Source organism: Schistocerca serialis, chromosome 11, assembly GCF_023864345.2.
Source record: "Schistocerca serialis cubense isolate TAMUIC-IGC-003099 chromosome 11, iqSchSeri2.2, whole genome shotgun sequence".
Taxonomy (NCBI): Eukaryota; Metazoa; Arthropoda; class Insecta; order Orthoptera; family Acrididae; genus Schistocerca; species Schistocerca serialis.
Genome location: NC_064648.1, coordinates 107,113,811 through 107,141,536, shown reverse-complemented (window position 1 = coordinate 107,141,536; position 27,726 = coordinate 107,113,811). Strand labels below are relative to the sequence as shown.

The window sequence follows — 27,726 nt, the reverse complement described above, 5'->3', positions numbered from 1 at the left end:
TAAGCGGAAACGAACTCAACATGACCATCAACCTTCGAGCCATCCGTGTATACTACCACTGAAATGGGTACACTTCAAGAGAAACAGGCGACAGAGAGCCGCGGGGTGAACCGAGACTTTTGGGACTAGTGAGAGGTCTAGAGGAAGCTGCAGCCGAGGTACAGACCTTGGAGGTGTACGTGAGTGGGCCTGGAACGGAGGTGGTAGAGGAGAAGACGAGTTCAGAGAGAAGGCACCGGACACCCAATTTCTGTTCACCTATGGGAAGCATCCAGGTCATTTCATTGCCATGTTGATAGCCGATGCACGTGCTGTGCTTCATACATTGTTACAACTACTTCTGACAGTGTTAAATGTATGGCGGTGACGTCTTCCGAGGAGTACAAAGGTGCAGTAGTATAGTACCATGGTGTATTCAACATGTGCCACCCGAAAAGCAAAATGTAATGGACTATTGTGTTTTGTGACTGCTGTTTCTTAGTGAAGATACAGTCAGTTTAGCACTGAGTAATTTAATTTAAATTGCCTTAACGCTAAATTCAATGCAATTGCTTACTCAGAACCCAATTTTTGCATCAGCTCCGCAAACGGTTGATTCGCAATGTAGCGATTTTTATGAAGATGGTTGCTGGAATTTAATTCTTCCACTCACACAGTTTGACCAGCTGCAGAAGTTTGCTCATGTCGTTCCCTTCCGCTTTGTTGACCTGTGAAGAAAAATGCTGCTAAGTGAAACAGACAAAAATATTTACAGATGTAAATTAAGGGATGAGCAGCATTTGAAGTCCTGCTCATCATTTCCACTAGTAAACTTGATTCACAACCATAGACAATTGTGAGTGGTGGTGGTGGTGGTGGTGGTGGTTTGGTTTGTAGGGCGCTCAACATCCATCTTTTTCACATTCCAGTCTCCCCATTTTTCTGAATGATGAGGAAATGGTGAGGAGAACACGAACACCCAGTCTCTGGGCAGAAAAAAATCCGCCGATCTAGCCGGTAATCGAACGTGAGACCCTGTGATAGACAGGTTCCAACACTAACCACTAGACCACGAGCTGTGGACAATTGTAAGTGGGATGTTACAATTACATAAATTTTATTAATCATAATTACAATGCTTAATTTCATTATGTTTATTGAATTACGTTACTTAGGCACAGTAAAGTTTCAGGAAGTGTCATAATTAATTACAATTAAAGTGTTCATTTACACGATATATATGTCAGTAGTTAATTTGTAGTTTAATTGGTGGTAGAATAAAAGTAAATGATTATTGCACGATTAAGTTTCATCGTAACTTCGCTTAATGAGCATGATGCATTTCTAAATCTCACTCAATTAACCCTCTTTAAGTGCAACAGTTTTTCGTAGGAATCCATGCAGAATAGGTCAATACGTTCCATTCCGATAATATAGGTACCCAAAAAGACATAATACAGTAATATAATTTATTAGTAGTACAGTATATCGTTTCAGAAGAATGATGTCTCAATATATTTGTTAATGACTGTGGCTGAAAACTTGTCGACAAAGGGAAATAGCATGTTCATACTTCGCATAGCTACTATCTTATGGTTATCTTAAATTAATTCGTGTCAGTTAACGATCAAAAATCCTTGCCATTGCATCGTAGCAGAAGCAGTCCCAATCTTTGGCGCGAGGCGAATCGCGACCGGTACTTCTGGCTGAACGAAAACAGGCGGCACCGTCGGAGCTTCCATCCACTTCACAGAGCGCGGTGGTCTGCAGGTACGGCTGCAATCCGCCCCGATACGTCAGGACCGTCACTGGTACGGACCTCCCCCGACAAGAGGAAATTATGTCCCCATTTTGCAAAATACTCTTAACGAGCTTGGCTGACGTACTGACGCAGCACCATCTCTTAGCGCAACACATAAATGCAGCCTCAATTCCTCTCTATGTCAACAAGTTTATGTTGATAAGATCATCTTACAGATGGCGTTGCATGTTCTGTATCCTGGATTGCCGATGCAAGCACCTTCTAGCTGCAGCACTGTCATTCGAAGTAATACCAGAAATCTCCAGTAGTACGGGGCTGCAACTATACAAGCAGCGCCACACGGAAAAATCGGCCAGTTCCCATTTGCAATCTGATAAGACGGTTCTTCCTAAACGTAATACGAACAACGTGTGCGAGTTGGTAATGTATAGTCACGTGTACGGTGACGAAAGTGTTGTCGACTTTTTACCGCCTAGTTACCTTATCACAGCTAAAAAATGTCTGGAAAAAGTGTGTCACTTTTCGAATGACTACACAAAAAAGCGGTCTTTTGTCAAGAAAGGACGTGCAGATCAGGCAGAGCTGAGAGCTTCGTTGCTGTTTCATCTCAGTAACTCACGGAGGTAAGCCAGACGTGAGGCATCCACCTTTCTACGAAGAATCTTACCAATAGATTCGCGGTAGCATCGACATCAAAGCACGTGGCTACATTTATGATGTAAGATGACACTGAGGAAGAATTACTCGTTGCTGCTGCGGCACTAACAGCAGCTTACGAAGTTGTCACGCATCGTCAGCCCTTCAGTTCTCTTGACTGTGACGTAAAAGTGAATGCCTCAATGTATCCCGACTACAAAGTCGCAGCAAAGCAGTCTACTGCCACAACCAAAGCTATAGCGATTGTTAAAAATATTATCGCACCACACTCCGTGTATGAACGCACAAAACATTCGCAGACAGTTTAATCTTAGAACACTGGCACCGACGCATCGAACCAGGAGGCCGAAAAGGTGTTTCCTTTAGTTGACCACTACTTAGCTGAAACTGACGGAATCCAAAAGAAGCTGTTCAAGTTTGAGTCACGTAATAACGAACATCGGAGACAATTGCAAAGTTTTCTTTAGACCCTTTAAGACAACTGCAAATTCCATCGGATAAATTAATCGCTTTAGTGGAGGCAATACCAATAACTTCGGAAACCTTCATCGACGCGCTCAGCGGAATGTGTTTCACCAAATTAAGGAGCGACTAGGAGACAATGTAGAGGGAACTGGATGGCCTGCCCGTTTCTCCACAGTACTAGTATCAAGCGCTGCTGCAATCTTATCTCTAGACATTGAAACAACCGTCGTGAAAATACGTAATTGTGTTTCAATACACTCTGGGAGGACAAGTTGAGAAAGTTCTGCTTATACGTTGATGTAAATCATGAAACTCTTCTATCTCATTGAAAAGCAAGATGGCTCTTGTTAATGCCCGCAGTTGAGAGAATTCTTAACTTTTGGACAATTTTTTGAAGCCAAAGAGGCCACTTGAAGTAATTTGATTTTTTCAGTAATCCCATGCGCGAAATTTATTTCACGTTACTACAGTCAAACTTGGCTCATCATCATCATTTAAGACTGATTATGCCTTTCAGCGTTCAGTCTGGAGCATAGCCCCCCTTATACATTTCCTCCATGATCCCCTATTCAGTGCTAACATTGGTGCCTCTTCTGATGTTAAACCTATTACTTCAAAATCATTCTTAACCAAATCCAGGTACCTTCTACTCGGTCTGCCCCGACTCCTCCTACCCTCTTCTGCTGAATCCATGAGTCTCTTGGGTAACCTTGCTTCTCCCATGCGTGTAACATGACCCCACCATCTAAGCCTGTTCGCCCTGACTGCTACATCTATAGAGTTCATTCCCAGTTTTTCTTTGATTTCCTCATTGTGGACACCCTCCTGCCATTGTTCCCATCTACTAGTACCTGCAATCATCCTAGCTACTTTCATATCCGTAACCTCAACCTTGTTGATAAGGTAACCTGAATCCACCCAGCTTTCGCTCCCATACAACAAAGTTGGTCGAAAGATTGAACGGTGCACAGATAACTTAGTCTTGGTACTGACTTCCTTCTTGCAGAAGAGAGTAGATCGCAGCTGAGCGCTCACTGCATTAGCTTTGCTACACCTCGCTTCCAGTTCTTTCACTATGTTGCCATCCTGTGAGAATATGCATCTTAAGTACTTGAAACCATCCACCTGTTCTAACTTTGTTCCTCCTATTTGGTACTCAATCCGTTTATATTTCTTCCCCATTGACATTACTTTCGTTTTGGAGATGCTAATCTTCATACCATAGTCCTTACATTTCTGATCTAGCTCTGAAATATTACTTTGCAAACTTTCAATCGAATCTGCCATCACAACTAAGTCATCCGCATATACAAGACTGCTTATTTTGTGTTCACATATCTTAATCTCACCCAGCCAGTCTATTGTTTTCAACACATGATCCATAAATAATATGAACAACAGTGGAGACAGGTTGCATCCTCGTCTTACCCCTGAAACTACTCTGAACCATGAACTCAATTTACCGTCAACTCTAACTGCTGCCTGACTATCCATGTAAAGACCTTTAATTGCTTGCAAAAGTTTGCCTCCTATTCCATAATCTTGTAGAACAGACAATAACTTCCTCCTAGGAACCTGGTCATATGCCTTTTCTAGATCTGTAAAGCATAGATACAATTCCCTGTTCCACTCATAACACTTCTCCATTATTTGCCGTAAGCTAAAGATCTGGTCCTGACAACCTCTAAGAGGCCTAAACCCACACTGATTTTCATCCAATTGGTCGTCAACTAATACTCGCACTTTCCTTTCAACAATACCTGCGAAGATTTTACCCACAACGCTGATTAAAGAGATACCTCTGTAGTTGTTACAATCTTTTCTGTTTCCATGTTTAAAGATTGGTGTGATTACTGCTTTTGTCCAGTCTGATGGAACCTGTCCCGACTCCCAGGCCATTTCAATTATCCTGTGTAGCCATTTAAGACCTGGCATTCCACTGTATTTGATGAGTTCCGACTTAATTTCATCCACCCCAGCCGCTTTATTGCACTGCAATCTATTGACCGTTTTTTCCACTTCCTCAAATGTGATCCTATTTCCATCATCATTCCTATCCCATTTTACCTCGAAATCTGAAACATTACTGATCGCATTTTCACCTACACTGAGCAACTCTTCAAAATATTCCCTCCATCTGCCCAAGGCATCCACAGGATTCACCAGCAGTTTTCCTGACCCGTCCAAAATACTTGTCATTTCCTGCTTACCTCCCTTTCGAAGACTGCTAATTACACTCCAGAATGGTTTTCCAGCAGCTTGACCCATAGTCTCCAACCTGTTTCCAAAGTCTTCCCACGATTTCTTCTTCGATGCTGCAATTATCTGTTTGGCTTTGTTTCTTTCTTCAACATAACTTTCTCTATCTACCTGGGTTCTGGTATGTAGCCATTTTTGATACGCCTTCTTTTTCCTTTTACAGGCTGCCTTGACTGTATCATTCCACCAAGCTGTTTGCTTCATCCTACTTTTACACACTACTGTTCCAAGACATTCTTTAGCCACTTCTAGTACTGTGTCCCTGTACCTTGTCCATTCCTTTTCCAATGACTGTAATTGACTACATTCAACTAACTGGTACCTTTCTGAGATCGCTGTTATGTACTTGTGCCTGATTTCCTTATCCTGAAGTTTCTCCACTCTTATCCTCCTACATATGGACCTGACCTCCTGCACTTTCGGCCTCACAATCCCAATTTCACTGCAGATTAAATAATGATCAGAGTCATAAAAGAATCCCCTGAATACACGTGTGTCCCTCACAGCCTTCCGGAATTCCTGATCTGTTATTATATAGTCAATGACAGATCTGGTTCCCCTGCCTTCCCAAGTATACCGGTGAATGTTCTTATGTTTAAAAAAGGAGTTTGTGATTACTAAGCCCATGCTGGCACAGAAATCCAAGAGTTGTTTCCCACTCCTGTTGGCCTCCATATCCTCTCCAAATTTACCCATAACCTTTTCATACCCTTCTGTTCGATTTCCAATCCTGGCATTAAAATTACCCATGAGCAGAACACTGTCCTTGTCCTTTACTCTAACAACTACATCACTGAGTGCCTCATAAAAACTATCCATCTTATCTTGATCTGCCCCTTCACAATGCGAATATACTGACACAATCCTAATTTTCTTGCTAGACACTGTCAAATCTATCCACATCAGTCGTTCGTTTACATACCTTATTGCAACTACACTGGGTTCAATTTCTTTCCTGATGTAAAGCCCTACACCCCATTGTGCTATTCCTGCTTTGACTCCTGACAGGTAGACCTTGTATTCTCCCACTTCCTCTTCTTTCTCACCCCTTACCCGAATGTCACTAACAGCTAAAACGTCCAGCCCCCTCTTACTTGCAGCCTCTGCCAGCTCTACCTTCTTCCCAGAGTAGCCCCCATTGATATTAATAGCTCCCCATCTCATTACCATTTGTTTGCCAAGTCGTATCTTAGGAGTCCCTGGTTTGTCAGTTAGAGGTGGGACTCCGTCACCTCCAAAGGTCCGAGGCATTTTGCTCTGATTATTGCCAGCATCATATTTTAAAGTACCAGGGAAGCAGGTTGCTAGCTTTACTTGCCCTGAGTCCCATTGGGTTTTACCCCTAACGGCTGAGGGACTAACCGGTGGATTTGATAGTCTTTGCCGTATGAGCACAAAGGTGACCACGACTCAGAATATGTCCGAGATGCCCAGCCTTATTCCAAAGTAACTGGTATCCCGACTGTTGGGACCACTTACTTGGCCACTCATACGTTGCCCGTGGTTCATGAACTAGGACATGACTACAGGAACCCACACCATGAACCACTCAAACTTGGCTCTGTTTGAAAAATATATTTGAAAACGAGAAGAGTAAAGTCTCGATAATTGAAGTAAGAAATATATTAATTTACACTTAAAGGTGTCTAAATGGTATACGTCGGACACGCGTGTGGCCACTATTAGTGATTGCAGACCGAGCGCCCCCACACGGCAGGTCTAGAGAGACTTACTAGCACTCGCCCCAGTGGTACAACCGACTTCGCTAGCGATGGTTCACTGTCAAATTACGCTCTCATTTGCCGAGACGATAGTTAGCCTAGCCTTCAGCTACGTCATTTGCTACGACCTAGCAAGGCGCCATTATCATTTGCCATTTATCTTGTGATGCATGTACCGTCAAGACCGATGTTCACCAATTATGGATTAAAGTTAAGTATTCCAGCAGCAACGTACATTATTGGCTATATTAATTACCTTGTCCTGTTCCAGACCTCACGCCAGCCTGCGTGAGTGTAACGCGTGCTTTTCGGCTACCAATCATAGTGGCTTCGCTGTCTTGCCAAGTCACAACAGTTTGGCGCCGAGGATTGGCGTCGAGCCTATTCGCGTTTGTACTAATACTACCGCTCCTGCCCTGATTTACTTGTGTCATGGCTTCGCCACAATCTCCAGATGTACTGTCCGAATTTTATCGCTTACAGAACCAGCAGACGCAGGCCTTATTGGATGCCCTTGGACAGCTCGTCCAGTGTCAACGTGCAATGCAAAACGATGCGGCAGCCGCCGCTCCACCGCTCACGCAGCCACAACACGCCGTTTCACCACCTTTTCGTCCTTTTGATGCGGAACTGGAAAGCTGGACAGAGTGGTCACGCCAATTTGGATTCCATCTCGCCGCCTACAAAGTTCAAGGTAACGAGCGGCAGGCTTTCTTATTATCGTGTGTAGGGGTGCAAACGTACCGTGTGATAGTGTAATTATTTCCCCGACGCGACGTAGCAACTCTGTCCTACGACGAAATTTTATCTGCATTAGATGCATGTTTCAAAGGATCAGTCAATGTAGTTGCGAAAAGGTATGCCTTCTTTCGTACAAAACGTACGGCCGGTCAGACTAATCGGGAGTGGGTTGCAACCTTGCAAGGCCTTACTAGGGATTGTGATTTTGTGTGTGAATGTGGACTCCCTTATTCAGATACTATGGTGCGTGATGCAATTGCACAGAATGTTTCTGATGTTCGTATAAGGGAACAGATTTTGAAACTAGTCAATCCCTCCCTTCAACAAGTGATGGACATATTGGATCGGCAGGACACACTTGACTTTGCTCAGGAATCATTTGCAACTTCGCCACCCGTGTGTCAGGTTAACCGGCCCGCTGGGCGAGCTGCACGGAACAGTAAACAGTCCTCGCGCCCGGCCGCGCCAATGCCACCTGGCTCTCAGCCACGTGTCCCACGCCAGCATGCAAATGCAGTGAAATCATGCCTGCGGTGTGCTACTAGACATTCGTGTGAGAATTGCCCATCACGCCAGGCCATTTGCTTTTTCTGTAATACAAAAGGACATGTCAAAGTGTTTGCCAGAAAAAGCTCAGAACGGACACTCACAACCATTCCAGGCCCTTTGCTTCACGCTGGAATTGGAATCAAACAAAGGATACTCATGCTCGCAACTCTTCGCCTATGGAAATTCATGTAGTTCACTCCACTCCGCGCAGTGCCACTCTCTCTAACAGTGACTGTGTTCGTCCCACAAATAGTGTGCGTCGACGTCGCTGGAAATCCCGTCATGTCGCAAGTGATTCTGTACCAGTGTCAGTTCACATTGCACGAGATAGTCGCTCTTGTCGTCAGCAGGACAATAAACTTTTTGTTGTTTTGGACATCGACGGCAATGTGATACCATTCCAGCTCGATACCGGAACTGCAGTTACACTACTCAATCACGACATGTACAAACAGCTGGGCACACCTCTATTGCGTGCCGCAAATGTTAAGCTAACTAGTTATTCTGGACAGGCTATCCCTGTGTTAGGACAGTGCAGCCTTCTTGCAACATACAAGGGACATTTTATGTCCTTTGTTCTTCTTCTGCAGTGAACTTCTTTGTTTTCGATTTATTTCAGTTGTTTAACTTGTCTATAGTCAATCAGGTCCTATCAGTGAACCAGACTGTGCCTTCAGCCAGTGTTTCTCGTCTATGTGAAGAATTTGCAGACATTTTTGCACCGGGCCTCGGTTGCACTACGAACTATAAAGCACATTTGGAACTGAAAGTCAATGCGCAACCGAAAATTTTCAGAGCGCGCAATGTTCCCCACGCATTGCGTGATGAGATCGCAAGAACATTACACGATTTGGAATCTCAAGGTGTAATTGGACGTGTGCTGGCTTCTCTCTGGGCTTCACCCTTAGTAATTTTGCAAAAACCTTCCGGATAATTGAGACTTTGCGTGGACTTCAAGACAACAGTGAATCCACAACTAGTGATTGCAACTTTTCCTTTACCCCGCCCAGAAGATCTTTTTGACAAACTGTGCCCAGGTAAATATTTTTCGAAGTTGGACCTAGCAGATGCGTACTTGCAAATACCGGTGGACAAAGAATCCCAGCGCGTTTTGGTGGTTAACAAGCATCTTGGTTTGTACCGATTCAAACGACTGCCATTGGGGTGTGCATCTGCCCCTGCATTGTTTCAGCAATATCTACAAACTGTTTGTGTGTCGGTCCCTGCGGCAGCAAACTATCTGGACGATACTGTGATCTCCAGAAAGACGGAAGAAGAACATTTAGCCAATCTCAGAACATTATTTCAGGTCTTGCGACAAAATGGTCTTCGCTTGCGGAAGGACAAATGTGTGTTTTTTGCTCGTGATTTGCCATATCTGGGACATGTACTCAACGCCCAAGGCATCCATCCCAGTCCAGAGCACCTCTGTGCCATACAAGACTAGCCTTCGCCGCAGAATTTGAAGCAGATACAGAGTGTGCCGGGAAAAATAAATTACTACCATAAATATGTGCGCCACGCCTCTTCCATTTCAGGTCTGCTTCATCGCTTACGCCGTAAAGGTGTTCCGTTCGTCTGGACGACGGAATGCGAACGCGCCTTTCGCCAGTTGAAATCGGCGTCGCTTTCCAATACTTGCCTTACGCCATTCGATCCCCAGAAACCCCTTTTGTTGATGGTGGAGGCATCGGATTTCGGAATCGGTGCTGTGTTTGCGCACAAAGATGGTTCGCACGATCGCCCTATTGTCTTTGCGTCCTAATTGCTCTCGTCTGCACAAAGAAATTATTCACACATCGAGAAAGAAGCATTGGCTCTAGTATTTGGTGTTACAAAGTTTCATTTCTTGTATGGTCGTCACTTTACCATCATCACAGACCACAAACTTTTGACATCCCTTTTTCATCCGAATAAGCCTGTACCTCCACGTACAGCACAGAAATTCATTCGCTGGTCTATTTTCCTCTCGCAGTACCGCTACGATATCTTGTATCTGTCCACTGCTAAGCATGGCAACGCCGATGCGTTGTCCCGTTTGCCTGTTGCTGAGGATAGAGCATTTGATTCCTCCGAATTTGCTTGCTTGTTCATTGATTCGGAAACCGATGATGTGGTCGAATCGTTTCCGATTGATTTTCGTCGTGTAGCTACAGCCACAGCTGCCGACCCTGTCCTGCGTTTTGTTGCTACGCAGTGGCCCTTGTCAAAGTCACGGATCGAGGATCTGTTGGTTCGCCGATTTTTTGCTCACAAGGAGAGACTTCTTGTACAACGTGGTGTTTTGCTGTTGCGTTCTGATAATGATCAGTCCAAGGTCGTGGTCCCACGTTCGTTACAGTCCTCTGTCTTAAACCTTCTAAACCAAGGACATTGGGGTATAGGGAGAACGAAACAACTTGCTCATCGGCACTGTACTTGGTTCGGAATCGATGCTGCGATTACACAAATGTGCTCTTCTTGCATGGCGTGTGCTGAACAACAATCAGCACCATCGGGGAAATTCTTTGCATGGCCAAAAGCCACTTCCCCTTGGCAACGCTTACACATCGATTTTGCTGGTCCATTCTGGAATGCTCGGTGGTTGGTTGTGGTCGATTCATTCAGTAATTTTCCTTTTGTTGTCCGGATGTCTTCCACAACGTCTTCTGCCACCATCCAAGCGTTGTCCGCTATCTTTTGCGTTGAAGGTCTACCACAGACTATTGTTTCCGACAATGGCCCCCAATTCATGTCCGCAGAATTTCAGTCATTGTGCAAGGCCAATGGTATTCAACATCTGACGTCCGCGCCGTTTTCGCCACAGTCAAACGGTGCCGCTGAACGATTGGTCAGGACTTTCAAGTCCCAGATGTAGAAGTTGAAAAAGTAGCATGCTCGGGAGGACGCGTTATTACTCTTTTTGTCCTCATATCGCTCTCAGCCCCGAGATGGTCTCTCGCCAGCTGAGCTGCTTCACGGCCGCCCTCATGGAACCTTGATGTCTTTGCTACATCCGCCACATCAGGTTCCTGTGCAGCGGCAACCACCTGGTTTGCTCCAGGTGACGTATACTATCGCAACTATCGCGGTTCACAGTGTTGGTTCGCAGGGCGCATTCTTCGCTGCCTCGTCCGCGCAATGTATCTGGTTTTGGGGGCCTCTGGTGAGGTGTGTCAGCATCTCAATCAGCTGCGCCTCTGTCGTCGCACGGGATCTGCCGCTCCCCGTCTGCTTTCAGCGACGGTGCCGTCCGGTCAGCGCCCTGGGGACCCATCTACTGGCTCGCCTCAGCCCCAGGTGTTACCGACGCTGCCTTCCATTTTGCCCCATGGCGACACGCCGCCGCCGCAGCCTGTTCTCCCGCCGGCGACGCCTGCAGTGGACGCGTCGCTGCAACCGCCGGGCGCCTCCCTGGGTACGCGTCGCCGATCGCTTCCTGTGACCAGTTGTCCTCCGCCATGGAACTCTTGCCCGCTCCGGACCATATGTCGTCTTCGCCCGTCGGGTGCTCCGGTCCGATGGAGGTCGACCCTTCGGCCCCTCCTGATTATCTACGGGCACATACACCGCAAGTTGGCGTGCACCCTGGACTAGGTTTTCAGGCGTTTCCTAGCTCCCTCGGACCGAATGGCCGGGTGCGGGTGGCACAGCCTCGCCTGTTGTTAGGCTCCCCACCTCATCACATACGTCAACATGGGGTCCTCCCAACGGCGGGCAGAAGCCTTATAACACACCGTACGCCGATTTCCGGGAAGGAATGTGGTGTCACCGCCAGACACCACACTTGCTAGGTGGTAGCCTTTAAATCGGCCGCGGTCCGCTAGTATACATCGGACCCGCGTGTCGCCACTGTCAGTGATTGCAGACCAAGCACCGCCACACTGCAGGTTTAGAGAGATTTCCTAGCACTCACCCCAGTTGTACAGCCGACTTTGCTATAAATGGTTCACTGTTAAATTACGCTCTCATTTGCTGAGACAATAGTTAGCCAAGCCTTCAGCTACGTCATTTGCTATGACCTAGCAAGACGCCATTATCATTTGCTATTTATCTTGTGATGCATGTGCTGTCAGACCGATGTTCACGAATTATGGATTAAAGTTAAGTATTCCAGCAGCAACGTACATTATTGGCTACATTAATTACCTTATCCTGTTCCAGACCTCACGCCAGCCTGCGTGAGCTTAATGCGTGCTTTTCGGCTACCAATCATAGTGGCTTGACTGTCTTGCCAAGTCACTACACATGCTTTCTTCGAATCTCAGAGTAGCATGTGCCGAGAAAGGCTAAGTTAAATATTGTGTTAATGCAAACACGTCACCACCTATTACATCTGAACCTTCTAGCAGGACGAGAGTTCTGGACCCTACACAATTTGATTTCTCATTTCAGTTCTGGCGACATTGCTTCACTCACTACCATATTTTTCCTTCGTCACTGCAGCACTGACTATTTAGGGGAAACATAACCTTTTCTGGTAGCATTCTGTGATAAGATTAAGGGTTTTCCTCCTGCAAGATCAGTGAGCAACTGAGCTGACATCTTTTCTTTATTCACTCACGGACCCAAACACCTTTCTTATTTACTTCCTTATGCAGTGATTTCATCCAAAGAGGCATTAATTAACAACGCCACCGCTGGTGCAGTTGTCAAAACTTTCAGTTTAGACACGACTATGGCACTCACAAAACTATGAAACTTATGTGAACACAGGTTGCTGATCATGTTTGGTTTGTGGGTCGCTCAATTGCGCGGTTATCGGCGCCCATACAAATTGCCAATCTTTACTCAGTCCGATCTCGCCGCTTTCATAAATGATCATGAAATGATGAGGACGATAGAAACACCCGGCCCCGAGCGGAGAAAATTCCCAACCCGGCCGATAATAGAGCCTAGGACCCCGCAATGCAGAGGTAGCAATGCTAGCCACTAGAACACGAGCTGCAGATGTGAACACCGGTGTCGCCGTGTGTTCTGTCATGTATTATGAAATCGCAGTGCAATGCCATAGTGTAAACTAGCCTTAATGGAACAACAGCCACACAGACACTAGTAGCGAATCACAAAACCAGATAAACACACTCCGAACAGCGGGCCTCTTGGACATTGCAGCAGAGTCCAGCTGGCCACCTTACCTCTCTCTCGTGTGTTCCAGCAGACGTCACTGCGCTCCTGGCTGCCTTCTGAGCCGGGCGAGCGGCGCACACAGCTGAGAGCCGCAGCGGCAGCCTGCGCTGACGTCACGGGGCGGCGTTGCCAGCTCGCCCCCCAGCAGCAGGCCAACGGTCGGGACCGCACTGCGCGGCAGAGAGGCGGGGGGCGGCGCGGCGCGGCGCGGCTGCACTTCGGCCGGACTGTGTGGGCGTCGCCAGCTGGGGATCGTGTCTGACGACAGATGAGAATCTGTTCCATCTTCTGGACTCAGCTGTACTGTGTAAACGCTATACCTGGATCCACCGGAGCAGATTCATGTGTCATCTAAGCTAGCACGTAACACACTTTGCAACACAGCTCAAGTCGCCTATCGAGACGATTATTGCGCTGCCATGCTGGATTAGCCAAGCGGTCTGATGCGCTACAGCTATGGATTGTGCGGCTGGTCCCGGCGGAGTTTCGAGTCCTCCCTCGGACATGGGTGTGTGTGTTTGTCCTTAGGATAATTTGGGTCAAGTAGTGTGTAAGCTTAGGGACTTATGACCTTAGCAGTTAAGTCCCATAAGATTTCACACGTGTTTGAACATTTGATTATTGCGCTGCGACCGCATATACAGGAAGTTTCAAAAATAATATTCGTATTTTGAATGCATATATATACGAATATGAATCATTACACACATATTTACGAACCTCTCAAGTTCAGATTACAGATGTTCAATATGTCCTCCATCAGTGACACGAACATTATCACATCGATACTCAAATTCCTTCTATACTCTGGCATGTCATTTATCACTGTTGTTATGGCGGTATGCATCCGGTTCTTCAACTCTTCCAGGTTCTGTGGGAATGTTAGAATATAAACGTTGTCTCTAACGAAACCTCACAGGAAAAAGTCAGAGGGTATCAAACCCAGTGACCCTGGAGCCCAGGTGACACATGCTAACTCGCCAGCTCCTTGACGACCAATCCAACGGTTCGGTAGAGTTTCATTCAGATACTCGCGCACTTGGCAACTCCAGTGAGCGGCTGCCCCGTCTTGTTGAAAAATGAAGTTGTCTTTGTGCAGCCTCGAAAACAAGCAGTTTTGTAAAATGGCTAGATACAGCTGACCGTTAACCATGTTTCCATCAAAGAAGAATGGGCCGCACGAACAGATGATCGGGATATCGCACAAAACACATTGACTTTGGGCGAGTCTCGTACATGTTCAACGGCTGCTTATAGGTTCTGTAGGCCCCAAATTCGAACGTCGTGTTTGTTTACCTGAACACTAACATGAAAAGTCGCTTCTTCACTTAACACAATGTCTTATGCGAAAGTGTTATAATTGTCAATAGCATAAAGAATCTCGTTTTCAAAATGCCACACTTTTGCGTTTGTCGTCGCGACGCAGAGCTTGTAACGGCTGTAACTTGTATAGCAACACAACCAACCGACATCTCAAAACACGCCAAGTGGTTGTTGTAGGCAGTTGTAACTCCCGACTAGCACGATGAGTCGATTTTGAACGACTAGATTGCAAAATAGTATGAATTTATGCAACATTTTCTTCATGAACATGACAGCAGGCAGGACTCTTTCCTTTACATACAAATCCTGTATCTAGAAACTGTCGATGCCATCTGCGAATGTTCCGCCCATTCGGATGGATCAATTTGGTACCTCAGGCTGAAACGTCTTTTCACTGTAATCACGGAATTGCACTCGAGAACACAAAATGATTTCTGCTGCGGAGTAGCCATTTTAAACATATGTCGGTTACCAAGCAAAACAGAAGACAACTGACATCTAGCAGCTATTAACATAAACTAGTCTCTGTATTCCTTACTACAATAGCCAAGCCGAGGAGCAGCGATCGATAGTTTGCACAAAATAATACTTTGTAATATGTACATTCTTTTTGAAACACCCTGTATTCATCGTAAATCTTACATACACAGTATTTATTATTGAAGATGTCGAGCTATAACCGTGGAGACAAGCAAATGGAAAAACATCATCAAACTTTTCCTAAATACAAGCAAGATTTGCTGCTGTAAATTGTGTTAGACCGGTACAAAGATACAACTGGAAAGAAACGAAAACTCAGATTAAACCCATTGCGGCCAACAAGGTAAAGGCATGGAGAGAAGTTGCTGTTGACTTTAATTCTCGTAACATCGCGGCAAATGGTGACTCGAAGAGCCTGAAAATGTGTTACCAAAAAGATAAGAAAAGGATCAACAAAGCATTTGCACGTGACGAGGTCTAATTATGTATGTGATACGTAAACTGGAGCAAAAATGATGGCTGAACTCTTCAAGGCTGAAATGTGTAGAAGAGGAGACAGTAATTTCCTAAGGCTGTAATGGAAAGTGGAGCTCCTGAAGCCACAATTTTTTTGTGCACTGATCTGCCAGTTTTTTGCAACCAATTTTGCTGTTTAGAAGATATTTTATAACCCCATTCGTTATGTTCTTGTTCTGATACAGATTTGGATAACACAGGCTGCCGTTCATTCACATTATCAGTAAAAGAGGAGACAGCTGTATCTTCACGCGAAATTATTGCTCTCGTGGATGACAATGAAAATGAAAACGAAGGAAGGGATGTTTAGTCGAGCTGGTTACAACGATACTAAAATAATGTACAAACTATACTGTAACAGCACAACGCTACGTATTTTGCACTGAAAATAGCCTGTAGTTAAATGTAGATCAGCAACACATAAGCCAGTATTCTGTCATACGAGGGTGTGTAGTCTCCTTGGTCCAACGATGTTCCAGTGCCTTCATCACATCTCGAAAATGAGTTTCCTCCAGGCCTGCAAAATAGTTGTCAACTCTGGCTATCAGTTCTTCGTTTGAAGTGAATCTTCATCCTCTGAGACAAATTTTCAGTTTTCAGAAGAGATGGAAGTCTGACGGAGCCATATCAGGTGAATTAGTTCGCGTAATTTAGCCACGGCGACGGCACATGTGAGTGGGCGAGCATTGTCTTGTTGACAGATGATTTCCTTCCTTGCTAAACCTGGCCTTTTGTAGCGTAGCTTTTGTTGCAATTTGACCAGGAGGTTAGCATAGCATTCTCCAGTAATTGTTTGCCCAGTGGGGAGATAATCTACAAACAGAATCCCCTTCGCATCCCAGAACACAGATGATGACCTTTCCTGCCAAAGGAATTGTCTTTGCTTTCTTTGGTGGCAGAGAATCAGCATGTTTCCACTGCTTTGACGGTTGTTTTGTCTCTGGGGTATAGTAGTGCACCCAGGTTTGATCTGTGATCACAAACCGATGCAAAAAATCTTGTTCGTTTCCCCTAAAATGGGCCAAACTTTGTTCCGATATGCCCATTCTCGTGTGTTTTGATTCAAATGGTTCAAATGGCTCTGAGCACTATGGGACTCAACATCTGTGGTCATCAGTCGCCTAGAACTTAGAACTAATTAAACCTAACTAACCTAAGGACATCACACACATCCACGCCCGAGGCAGGATTCGAACCTGCGACCGTAGCGGTCACTCGGCTCCGGACTGTAGCGCCTAGAACCGCAAGACCACTCCGGCCGGCTCGTGCGTTTTTGACCCAGCGTCGAGAGTCGCCGCACCCATCTTGCAGATATATTTTTTTTCATATCTAATTCTTCAGGTAAAATGTGATATACCCTTTCAGATGATATGTGGCAAGTGTGAGAAATTTCACGCCCTTTCAATCGGCGATCCTGCTTTGTGCACTTTTGCAATGATTTCTGGAGTAGTGACACATCTTGGCCGACCACTGCACGGATCATTACCTAATCTCTCCCAACCAACTCCCTCAGTGTATTCTGGAAGTCGGCACGAATGTCCTTTGCTTTCACACCTTTCTTTAATCACTGCTCGAATCTCGATTTTTTCCATCTTCGCAAATCATTGCGCCGGAACAACAACAGAGCCACGTCACCGCCACAGCTCTCTTCAAAGAGCACTGACGTGGCCCGTGTTTACAGGCGACAAACAGTCCAGTCTAAGAATTTTTAACACTTTGCAGCCCTGTCAGCAACTGTGATAAATTAATATGTCAAACATCCGCCTGAGTTGCGAAATGTTACTGGTCTTTACCCAGGTTTCAGCTAGACTAATGTAGCCTTCTTCAGAAGCGTAAAATAAACTAACACATGCCAGAACAAGGCACGGTCAAACATAGAACGCTACAGTACCGTGGTGCCATGTGAGGCTATGTCACTCAGCTGAGGAACAGCCCCGGCCCCACTTCGTGGAGAGCGGTCGGTTAATCGTGGACGCTACGTCGCAACTGACTGCGGCACGCGGGTGTGTACTGAGACGGCGGACCAGAGGTGCCTGCCATTGGCTGTCTTTTTCTTATCTACTGGGAAATTACCTATAATGTTAAACTGTAAATTTGTGAGAGAACAAGGCACTAAGTAGATAGGATGCCGATGAGCGTTAACTGTAACCCGACACCTTATTAACTGATAAGAAATTTACTTAGACGTTAAGTTCAGATTGTTACATTAAAAATCACATATTATCACCGCTATGTTGTATGGTTCCACACGATCTCATGTGGGGGATGAGCAAGGTTATATGTCCGTAACGCGAGAACTTCTCAGGGTTAGGACAAGGTGGAAATGACATAATTTCCATTATACAGAGAGCAATACATCAATTTGTTAACGCGAAATTTGACTAACGTTGTTATGCTATGGCACTACATTACTATGGATTTATAACTGACTGGGTGTGTAAAGCTTAGGGCATCATTTATAACTTTACGCACAGATGGTCAACGTTGTGTGTAGGAAACCTGTAGTAACTTAACCAAACATACACTAACTATAAATATAATATGTACGACCGTTCGTGATACAGGGTAGTCCATTGATCGTGACTGGGCCAAATATCTCACGAAATAAGCGTCAAACGAAAAAATTACAAAGAACGAAACTTGTCTATCTTCAAGGGGGAAACCAGATGGCGCTATGGTTGGCCCGCTAGGTGGCGCTGCCATAGGTCAAACGGATATCGACTGCGTTTTTTTAAAAATAGGAACCCCCATTTTTAATTACATATTCGTGTAGTACGTAAAGAAATATTAATGTTTTAGTTGCACCACATTTTTCGCTTTGTGATGGATGGCGCGGTCCCGGAGGAGGTTCGAGTCCTCCCTTGGGCATGGGTATGTGTGTTTGTCCTTAGGATAATTTAGGTTAAGTAGTGTGTAAGCTTAGGGACTGATGACCTTAGCAGTTAAGTCCCATAAGATTTCACACACATTTAAACATTTTTGATAGATGGCGCTGTAGTAGTCACAAGCATATGGCTCAAAATTTTAGATGAACAGTTGGTAACAGGTAGGTTGTTTTAAATTAAAATACAGTAAATACGTACATTTCAACATTTTATTTCGCTTGTTCCAATGTGATACATGTACCTTTGTGAACTTATCATTTCTGTGAACGCATGCTGTTACAGCGTGATTACTGTAAATACCACCTTAATGCAATAAATGCTCAAAATGATGTCCCTCAACCTCAATGTATTTGGCAACATGTGTAACGACATTCGTCTCTACAGCGAGTAGTTCGCCTTCCGTAATGTTCGCACATGCATTGACAATGCGCTGATGCATGTTGTCAGGCGCTGTTGGTGGATCACGGTGGCATATATCCTTCAACTTTCCCCACAGAAAGGAATCTGGGGACGTCAGATCCACTTTCTTAAGAACTGCCCCAACCTCGCTGCTCCTCCTTCCTGTAATACCTGCAATGGCCCCCATCCCACCTACTCCCACAAGTGTAAAGCTAAACCCCCTCCAGCCACCCCTGAGCTTACAGTCCCAGATCATACCGTCAATCCCCCTGTCCATCCCAACAATTCCCTCCGTCCACCCCCCACGGCCGAGGACATCATCCGGTTCCTTACCGTTGTGCTCCAAACCATTCACCCTTTTCAGCACCCCAACACCTTCCAACAAATCTCACTTGCCGCTCGCTCCGTTTTCCACCTGAACACCTTCGCCACCTACTACCACAACCAAGCCCACTTCACCTTCACACGCCTCGACAGCCTAGTTTAAGTCTCTTCCCTTCCCTCTCTTCCCCCCCTCCTTCCCGCCATGGCGTGGCACGAGAATCTCATCCTCTTCCAGAACATTCGCTCCTTTTGCTCCAACAAATACCTCCTCATGCACACCCTCTCCCACCACCAGGTCAACACCTTCCTCTTGAACGAAACCTTTCTCCAGCCCCACCATTCTATCCGCACCTCTCCCTATATCCTCCACCGCACTGACACTCGTGGTCCTCGTGCGCAGGGTGGATTCGCGATTGGCCACCTTAAGCATATCCCCGTCCGGCCACAACCTCTCCTCAATGAGCCCACTAAACACCTTATCCTTAGCGTCTTCTTCCCCTCCCTCACCATTACTTGTGCCACCGTCTATGTCCGCTCCACTGTTCCTCTTCCTTCTGACTTCATCTCGCACATTGACCGCACCTTCTTCACCTATGTGCTTGCCGCCGACCTCAACATCCATAGCCGCACTCCTGCTGCCCTTCGGCGGTGGCATCAGTTCCTCTCCACAATCTAAGGTGACCTTGATACCCTTCCCCAGCACACCCGACCTGAAAGTGACACCACCCATGATGTTGTCATTGCCTCCGCCAACCTCCTTGGGCGTATCGCTGTTACCGTCCTTGACCCCACAGGTAGCGATCACCTCCCTGTCCTTCTCACCATAACGTCTGCTCACTGCCCCCCTCCGGCTCCGCACCCTGCACCCCCTACCAAGGTCGTCCATGACTATTGCCGTGCCAACTGGGATGCCTACCGGGACTCCATCTCCACCCAGGTCGAAAGCCACCCTCTTACGTATCGCCATCCTGACGACATCATCCACGCCTCGTCCTTCCTTCAGAAGGTAATTACTGACGCTGTGGAGGCACATGTTCCTACCAAAACCATCCACCGTCCCACTCTCCCTCTGCGGGCTGTCCTCCTCCTCCGTGAATCCCGCCGCCTCTATCGCTCCTTCCTGTGCACTCGTGACAGGGATACACTCCAACGCCACCGGCAAATACAGCGACACGTACAGAACCTTATTACAGCAACGAAACGCCGAGACTCACACCAGACCTGCACAAGACTCAACACCACCCTCCCTATCAACTCCTCCGCCTTCCAACGCCTTACTGGTTCCCTTTCCACTCGCCACTACCCCCTTCTCCATAACGATCGCCCCCTTCCTGGCAACCTCAGTAAGGCCATCCATTTCACTTCCCACTTTTCTGAGGTCTTCTCCATCCCCGATGATCCCCACTTTGATTATTCTCTTTTCCCCACCGCCATGGAACTTGCCGATACCTCGGTCGCTCCACTTGCTCCTAGTCTCCAGTACTTGGGGCAGTTGCCCCCCTCCAACATAAACACTCCCATCACAGCACGAGAAATTAAACTTATCCTCCGTTCCAAACGCAACACAGCCGCTGGTCACGACTGTGTCACCTACCGTCACCTTCAAGAAAGCCCCTATTCCTTCCTGACTGTCCTCGCCCATCTTTATAATGTCATCCTCTCTACTGGCTTCTACCCTGACCTGTGGAAGACCTCCCGCATCTTCTTATTCCTCAAACCCAAGAAACCTCTTCCTAATGTCCCATCTGCCTCACCTCCGTCTTCAGTAAGGTCCTTGAATCCATCCTCTCCCACCGTATCCATCAGCACCTTGCTCAACACCACCTACTCCCCCTTACCCAGTGTGGCTTCTGACCCTCCTTCTCTGCTGAAGACCAACTCCTCAGCCTTGTTCACCTTCTGTCCCTCCAGCTCAACTCCCATCGCTCAGCCATTTTTGTTTCCCTTGATCTCCAAAATGCATTTGACCGTGTATGGCATCCCGGTCTCCTCTTTAAACTCTAAACCTACGCCCTGCCTCTCAATTTTGTCCGTCTGGTCGCTTCCTTCCTCTCGCACCGTCCTTCCTATGTCACCCTCCACAACTCCAACTCCCGTATCTTTTATCCCACGGCTGGCATCCCCCAGGGTTCTGTCCTCTCCCCTCTCCTTTATCTCTTGTACTCAGCTGATATGGCCAAGCCACCCCCACCAGTCCACCTTCTCCAGTATGCTGATGACACCGCCTTCCTGGCTGTCTATCCTACCCTTCAACGGTCTCAATGTACCCTCCAAACCCACCTTAACCAGTTCACCACTTGGTGTAACCAGTGGTTCCTCTGTCTCAACCCCTCCAAAACCCAGGCAATCATCATAGGTCGCACCACTCGCTCTTTTCGCCTCCATGATTTCTACCTCACCCTTTATGGTCGTCCCATCCAGCTTACCCCCACCCTGAAATACCTTGGCCTCACCCTTGACCGACACCTCACCTGGACGCCTCATCTCCAGACCATCCAGCAGAAAGCCCATTCCCACTTCCACCTTCTGAAACTCCTATCTGGCCGGACATGGGGATTGCATCCTTCTACCATCATCCTCCACACATACAAATCCCTCATCCGTCCTATCCTCTGTTATGCCAGCGTTGCCTGGAGCTCCGCCCACACCTGCTTTTACAAGGTCCTCCAAATCCTTGAATGCCATGCGCTCCGCCTTGCCTTCTGTATCCGCCTTCCACCTTCTCCTGTTACTCCAACATCTCCGCATCCTTTACATTGTCCGCAGGCTTGATCCCCCCCATCCTCTGGTTTCATTCTTCCTCTCCACCCCCCGCCCATTGCCGCGCCTCTATCGCTGTATCCCTCCCTCTCTCCACCTCCACACCCTCCATCAGGGCAATTTGCAACGCCTCCCCCTCCCGGTTAACGAACTTCGCCGTGACATCTACCCTTCCTTCCAACTATAACCTGGCCTTGTTCCCGCCCCCCACCTCCCCATGGCCCCCTTTTTTCCTCTTCCCTCCTTCTCCCAGAGCGGATATTCCTCCTTCCCCCCCCCCCTGAGACCCTGCACCCCATACTTGCCTCTTTCCTTCCCACATCCCTCCCTACCTGGCCCTCTTCAGCGCGCCCCCCGCTCATTTCCCCCATCTCTTCCCCTCCCTCCCTTCTTCCAGTCTCCCTTATCTCCTTGCGCCTGGCCAATCCTCTGTTTTGATCATCGTCAGCGTGCCACATCAATGTTGTGTTTAGTGATGTTTCTCCTGTGCGTCAAGAGGTGTGATTTTAATTGTGTACTGCCTTGAGGTTCGCTGTCAGTGTTTGTTATGTGCTACGCCATCCATTGATACCTTTTATGCTCCAGTCATACTGTGCCTTGTGTTCTTTTAATTGTTGCAGTGTGTGAATTTTTGTGTGTGCTACTTTTAAACAGTTTTCACAGTTTTTTATCTCCATTTTACGGTCACCCTGTTTTTTGTCTATTGCCTTCCATGATGTTCCCCCTTTTTTATATCTATGTTCGCCATATTCTCTCCTTTGTTATTTTTAAATGTCTTCTATTGTTTGTTCTATGTCTTTTGGCTGAAGAGCAGCGCATATGCTGCTGCCAGCCCACCCCGATGGGGAATCGAAATACAATAAAGAAAAAAAAAATATATCAGATATAACCTGTTTAGGATATTTCCTGCAAGGCTATTAACTATTTAGGATGAGGATTATTATGAGCTTGGTGAAATTCTCACATAGACTACCAAGAAATAAGCACCTAATGTTTAAGGTAGGGTGTGTCAGGGTGCACAACGACACAGCCAACACACTTATATACTATTGACCGATATAGGTCAAGCATTTACAAAATATAGTCTGCTACCTAACCTTAGATAGGAATAATATCTCAAAGGTTACATTGTATACAGCGTGACCACGCGCAAAACGCTATAGTTTTCATTAAAAAAGATTCTTTAGTGCAACAAGGTCAAACTTATTTGCCTATGGAAGAATACTTTAAACCATATTGCATGAATATTAAACTTAAACTGGCGTCAAGATCTCATCAAACAGTATTGGCCAGCTTGAATTAAAGGTGGGCATAAGACTTAATGCCTGTGGGTAGAAAGAAAAGGCAATGTGTGCTAGCATCGTTAGTAGGTTTGACTACCATATTGTCAGTTCTGTTGGAACTAGAACTTTATTTACCGTGAGGAATATTAATTAAACCTTACTATTGAACGTTACCAAATACTTCGACGCTTAAGACATAGAAATTCACCACGACGTCAACAGCCCAACGAATATCACGTGAAAAACTCGTTGCGCTAGGGCTGACCTCTCGTGGTGACTCCGAGAACTTTTCAAACCACTCTTGCGGTGTCAGACTCTCGTTGCAAGTGCGAAAGAACAGAAAATAATCTCGATAAGAAATTCCAGTTTGGGAATCAAAGATTTGCATGCCTCGAGCGTGAACATAAAATCAAAGTATAGTGCTCTCTTGCAGAACATGAAATAAGAATGGAAACCCTCGAAATACATAAAGAAATTAAAAAATTAGAACTTGAAGAAATTAAAAGATTATCAGACTTTTAAACTGACACACTGTAAATTTCTTCCAGTCTTGTAATGTTCAATACATACCTTGTCAATAAATTTCGCACGCATTGCATTGTGACTGCTGTTACCTTCATTTCCTTGGGGTATGTAGTCTGTTTTAAATTCTTTGTAGATTATTATATGTGGGGTTTTGTATATATCTTAATACAATCTAATCAATTTTCTGAGACCAATTTGTTATGTAGAAGGCAGTTTTTAATATTATTCGTGGTGTTCTTCTTCTGATGGGGAATTAAATAACCAGGAGAAAGGGAAGGAAAATCTGCCTTTCAAATTGAAACTTTTCACATTTATTCAGTTTTTTCAAAAACTTTTTACATACATTTATTGTTAATAAACGCCTTCCCTCACGCCATAATTATCTCTGTTGTCTTCATGCTCTGCAGATGCAGGAATTTCTGCACACACTCTTCTCCCAGCAAATACGTAGTCATCGTTTCAGGTAGCCGCTCTGATGCATTGACAGCCATATCGTGGAAGACAAATGTTGGAACTGTGGTGTCACCGCCAGACACCACACTTGCTTGGTGGTAGCCTTTAAATCGGCCGCGGTCCGTTAGTATACGTCGGACCCGCGTGTCAGTGATTGCAGACCGAGCGCCGCCACACGGCAGGTCTAGAGAGACTTACTAGCAGTCGCCCCAGTGGTACAACCGACTTTGCTAGCGATGGTTCACTGACAAAATACGCTCTCATTTGCCGAGACGATAGTTAGCATAGCCTTCAGCTAAATCATTTGCTACGACCTAGCAAGGCGTCATTACCAGTTACTATTGATGCTGTAAAACATGTACCGTCAAGAGCGATGTTCACCAATTATGGATTAAAGTTAAGTATTCCAACAGATACGTACTATTTTTGCTAGTCTCAATTCCTTGTCCTGTTCCAGACCTCACGCCAGCCTGCGCGAGCTAAAACGCGTGCCTTTCGGCTTCCTCTCAAAACCGGGTTGGCTCTCTTGCCAATCCACAACAGCAACTATTATAACTGCTGCACGATTTACTTTCATCCTGAGTCCTAAACTCAAACAGGGAAACCGCCTTTTCGCCACTCCAAACATTCTTTCGACTTCTTGTCTGGCCTTCTCGTGGGCACGATTACAGATTCCCTCAGCCGCCGTTTCTTTGCGAAGTACCGGCGTCAGCAAATACCTCCTTCACTGACAGTCACTGTCTCCCAGAAGTACGCCTTCCAGAATTTCTCTTGTTCTTAATTGAACATGTACATGTGAGTTTCCGTAAATGTTGCTATCATGGGCAGATTCTGGTCATCTAGCCACGATATTTAAATATCGCCGCTGAGCGTCTGACATCGCTTGTACATAAAATCACCCGTGACGATTTCTAAATATCTCAGCACTGTCGCCAAAACTTTTTTGCAAATTTTTGGTAAGGTCCTATGGGACCAAACTGCTGAGGTCATCGGTCCCTAGGTTTACACACTACTTAACCTAACTTAAACTAACTTACGCAAAGGACATCACTCACACCCATGCCCGAGGGAGGATTCGAACCTCAGACGAGGGGGAGCCGCGCGAACCGTGACAAGGCGCCTGAGACCGCGCGGCGATCCCGTGCGACCACTGTCACCGCCAAGCGATTGATGGAGATTTGAGTGGGGTCAAGAGCACCTAAAACGCCAGAAAAATGGCAAAAATCTTCTTCTACATCTACATATATACTCTGCAAACCACCGTGAGGTGCATGGCAGAGGTTACGTCCCATTCTACCAGTTATTAGGGTTTCTTCCCGCTCTATTCACGTATGGAACACGGGAGGAATGATTGTTTGAATGCTTGTGGGCGTGCTGTAATTATTCTAATCTTACCCACACGACCCCAATATGAACAATAAGTAGGTGGTTGTAGTATATTCCTAGAGTAATCATTTAAAGCCGGTTCTTGAAACTTTGTTGATAGACTTTCTCGGGATAGCCTTGCAATTCAGAACGTTCAGTACCCCTGTTACACTCTCCTACGGATGAAACAAACCTGTGACCATTCGTGCTGCCCTTCTCAGTACGGTTCACGCACACACTTGAGCAGTATTCTAGAACTGGTCACACAGGTGATTCGAAGCCATCTCCTTTGTAGACTGACTGCACTTCCCCAGTATTCTAGCAGTAAACCGAAGTCCACCACCTGCTTTACCCATGACTGAACCTATCTGATCATTCGATTTCATATCCCTACGAAATGTTACACCCAGGTTTTTGTATGAGTCGGCCGACTTCAACAGTGACTCATTATATTAGAGTAATAGGACAATACGGTTCTTCATTTTGTGGTCTGAAATTTTACATTTCTGAACATTCAGAGCAATTTGCCAATCCTTGCACCACGTAGAAATCTTATCAGTGCAGCTTCTTTGAGATAGTACTTCATTATAGTTAACTGCATTATCAGCACAAAGCCTGATTTTGCTATTAGTATTGTCTGTAAGGTCATTAATATACAGCATCAACAGCGATGGTTCCAGCACACTGCCCTGTGGCGCACTTGAAGTTACTTCAACATATGACAATAACTCTGCGTCGAAGATAACATGGTGTGTCGTCCCTACCAAAAAGTCCTCAGTCCCGTCATAAATTTCACTTGTTACCCCACACGAATGTACTTTTGACAGTAAGTGTAGGTGTGGTACTGAGTCAAATGCTTTTCGGAAATCAACAAATACTGCATTTTCCTTCTTGCCTTGATCGAAAGCTATCAATATGTCATGTGAGAAAAGTGTGAGTAAGGTTTCACATCATCGATGTTTTCGAAATACATGCTTGTTGGCTTTGAGAAGGTCATTCTGTTCAAGACACCACATTAAGTTTGATCTCAGAATATGTTCTACGAGTCTACAACAAATCGATGTTGGGTGTTCGTAGCGCCATTTTTTACCCAAAAGCAGTTTGATTAATACCTTGTGGACAACTCTGCCTGTCGACAGCTTAGGGTCTTCATTTAATTATCATTTCATTCTAAGTGAGCTGCATGGTCACCGATGGTATGTCCGAAAGAACAGATACCATCTGTATATAGTTAAGGCTGTCCGACCATTGAACTTCTTCTTCTGTGCTGGATGCACACGCATTGCTCGAACTCTTACCGGACTCGGTAAGATTGTCTGCCGCGACTAATGAGTGTAGTGGGCAGACACACTACGAATGTAGTGTGTGGCCATTAAGTTGGGAATGTGGGTTTCACGGGGAGAGAGCAAGGGATAAATCCCTGCAGTCCCACTATCCTCTGTGCAGCCATGTAGGCAGGAGATCCCGGGTTCGAGTCCCTGTCGGGGTACACAGTTTCAACTGCCCACGTTGATGTATGAACGTCTGTCGACAGCTTAGGGTCTTGATTTAATTATCATTTCCACTCTGCAAGCTGTTGCTACGTTAAATTTACAAAGGTATCCAACATCCATTTCAAAGGTTCCTGTGGCGTGAAATATTCAAGCTAACAGAAACATGCACGTTGCAGTCAGTGGCTGGTTTCTTTTGGTTGGTTTCATCAGATAGTCTCTGAACCTTAGTTGCAACCGCCCTGCTGTGTTTTTATCCAAGCGAAACGTCAGCATAAACGATTTGTTATTTACCTCCAACAGTGGGTTCGCCCTTTCGTGGAACGTGTGTGGAGCTCATAGGGTCTCGTCGTCGTCGTCGTCGTTTTTAGTGGACACACCGGAATGCTCAGATATCTGTAAAATGGACGAAATGAAACGATGGAATTCATATCGTGTAGGGTTGTTGGACACATAATTTTGCCCAACATTGGTCCAGAAAGCTCGGAAAACGGAGAGTATGGTTTGGTTTCAATAGTATGTAATGGAATCACATGGTAGTGTTGCTGTAATTATCGTTACGACCAGTGCAGTGGTAGAACTAGTAACAAATGGAAAAAAAACCTTCCGAGAATTGACGTGGGTGCTAACATGAGATCCTTTGCACTGCAGTGCATGACGCACCCTGTGATCCAGCGACAA

At 45.9% G+C, this 27,726-nt stretch overlaps 1 protein-coding gene across 1 annotated transcript in view; it reads right to left on the bottom strand.

Moving 5' to 3' along the window:
* Positions 1-562: 562 nt before the first annotated feature.
* The window catches only part of LOC126426968 (uncharacterized), a 111,054-nt gene continuing 83,890 nt past the window's right edge, over positions 563-27,726 (bottom strand). The window contains exons 2-3 of the mRNA XM_050089115.1: positions 13,251-13,500; positions 563-707 (exon numbers count right to left, since the gene is read on the bottom strand). Coding sequence (XP_049945072.1) covers positions 649-707; positions 13,251-13,500 — 309 coding nt within the window. The 3' untranslated portion in view covers positions 563-648. The remainder of the gene's footprint in view (positions 708-13,250; positions 13,501-27,726) is intronic.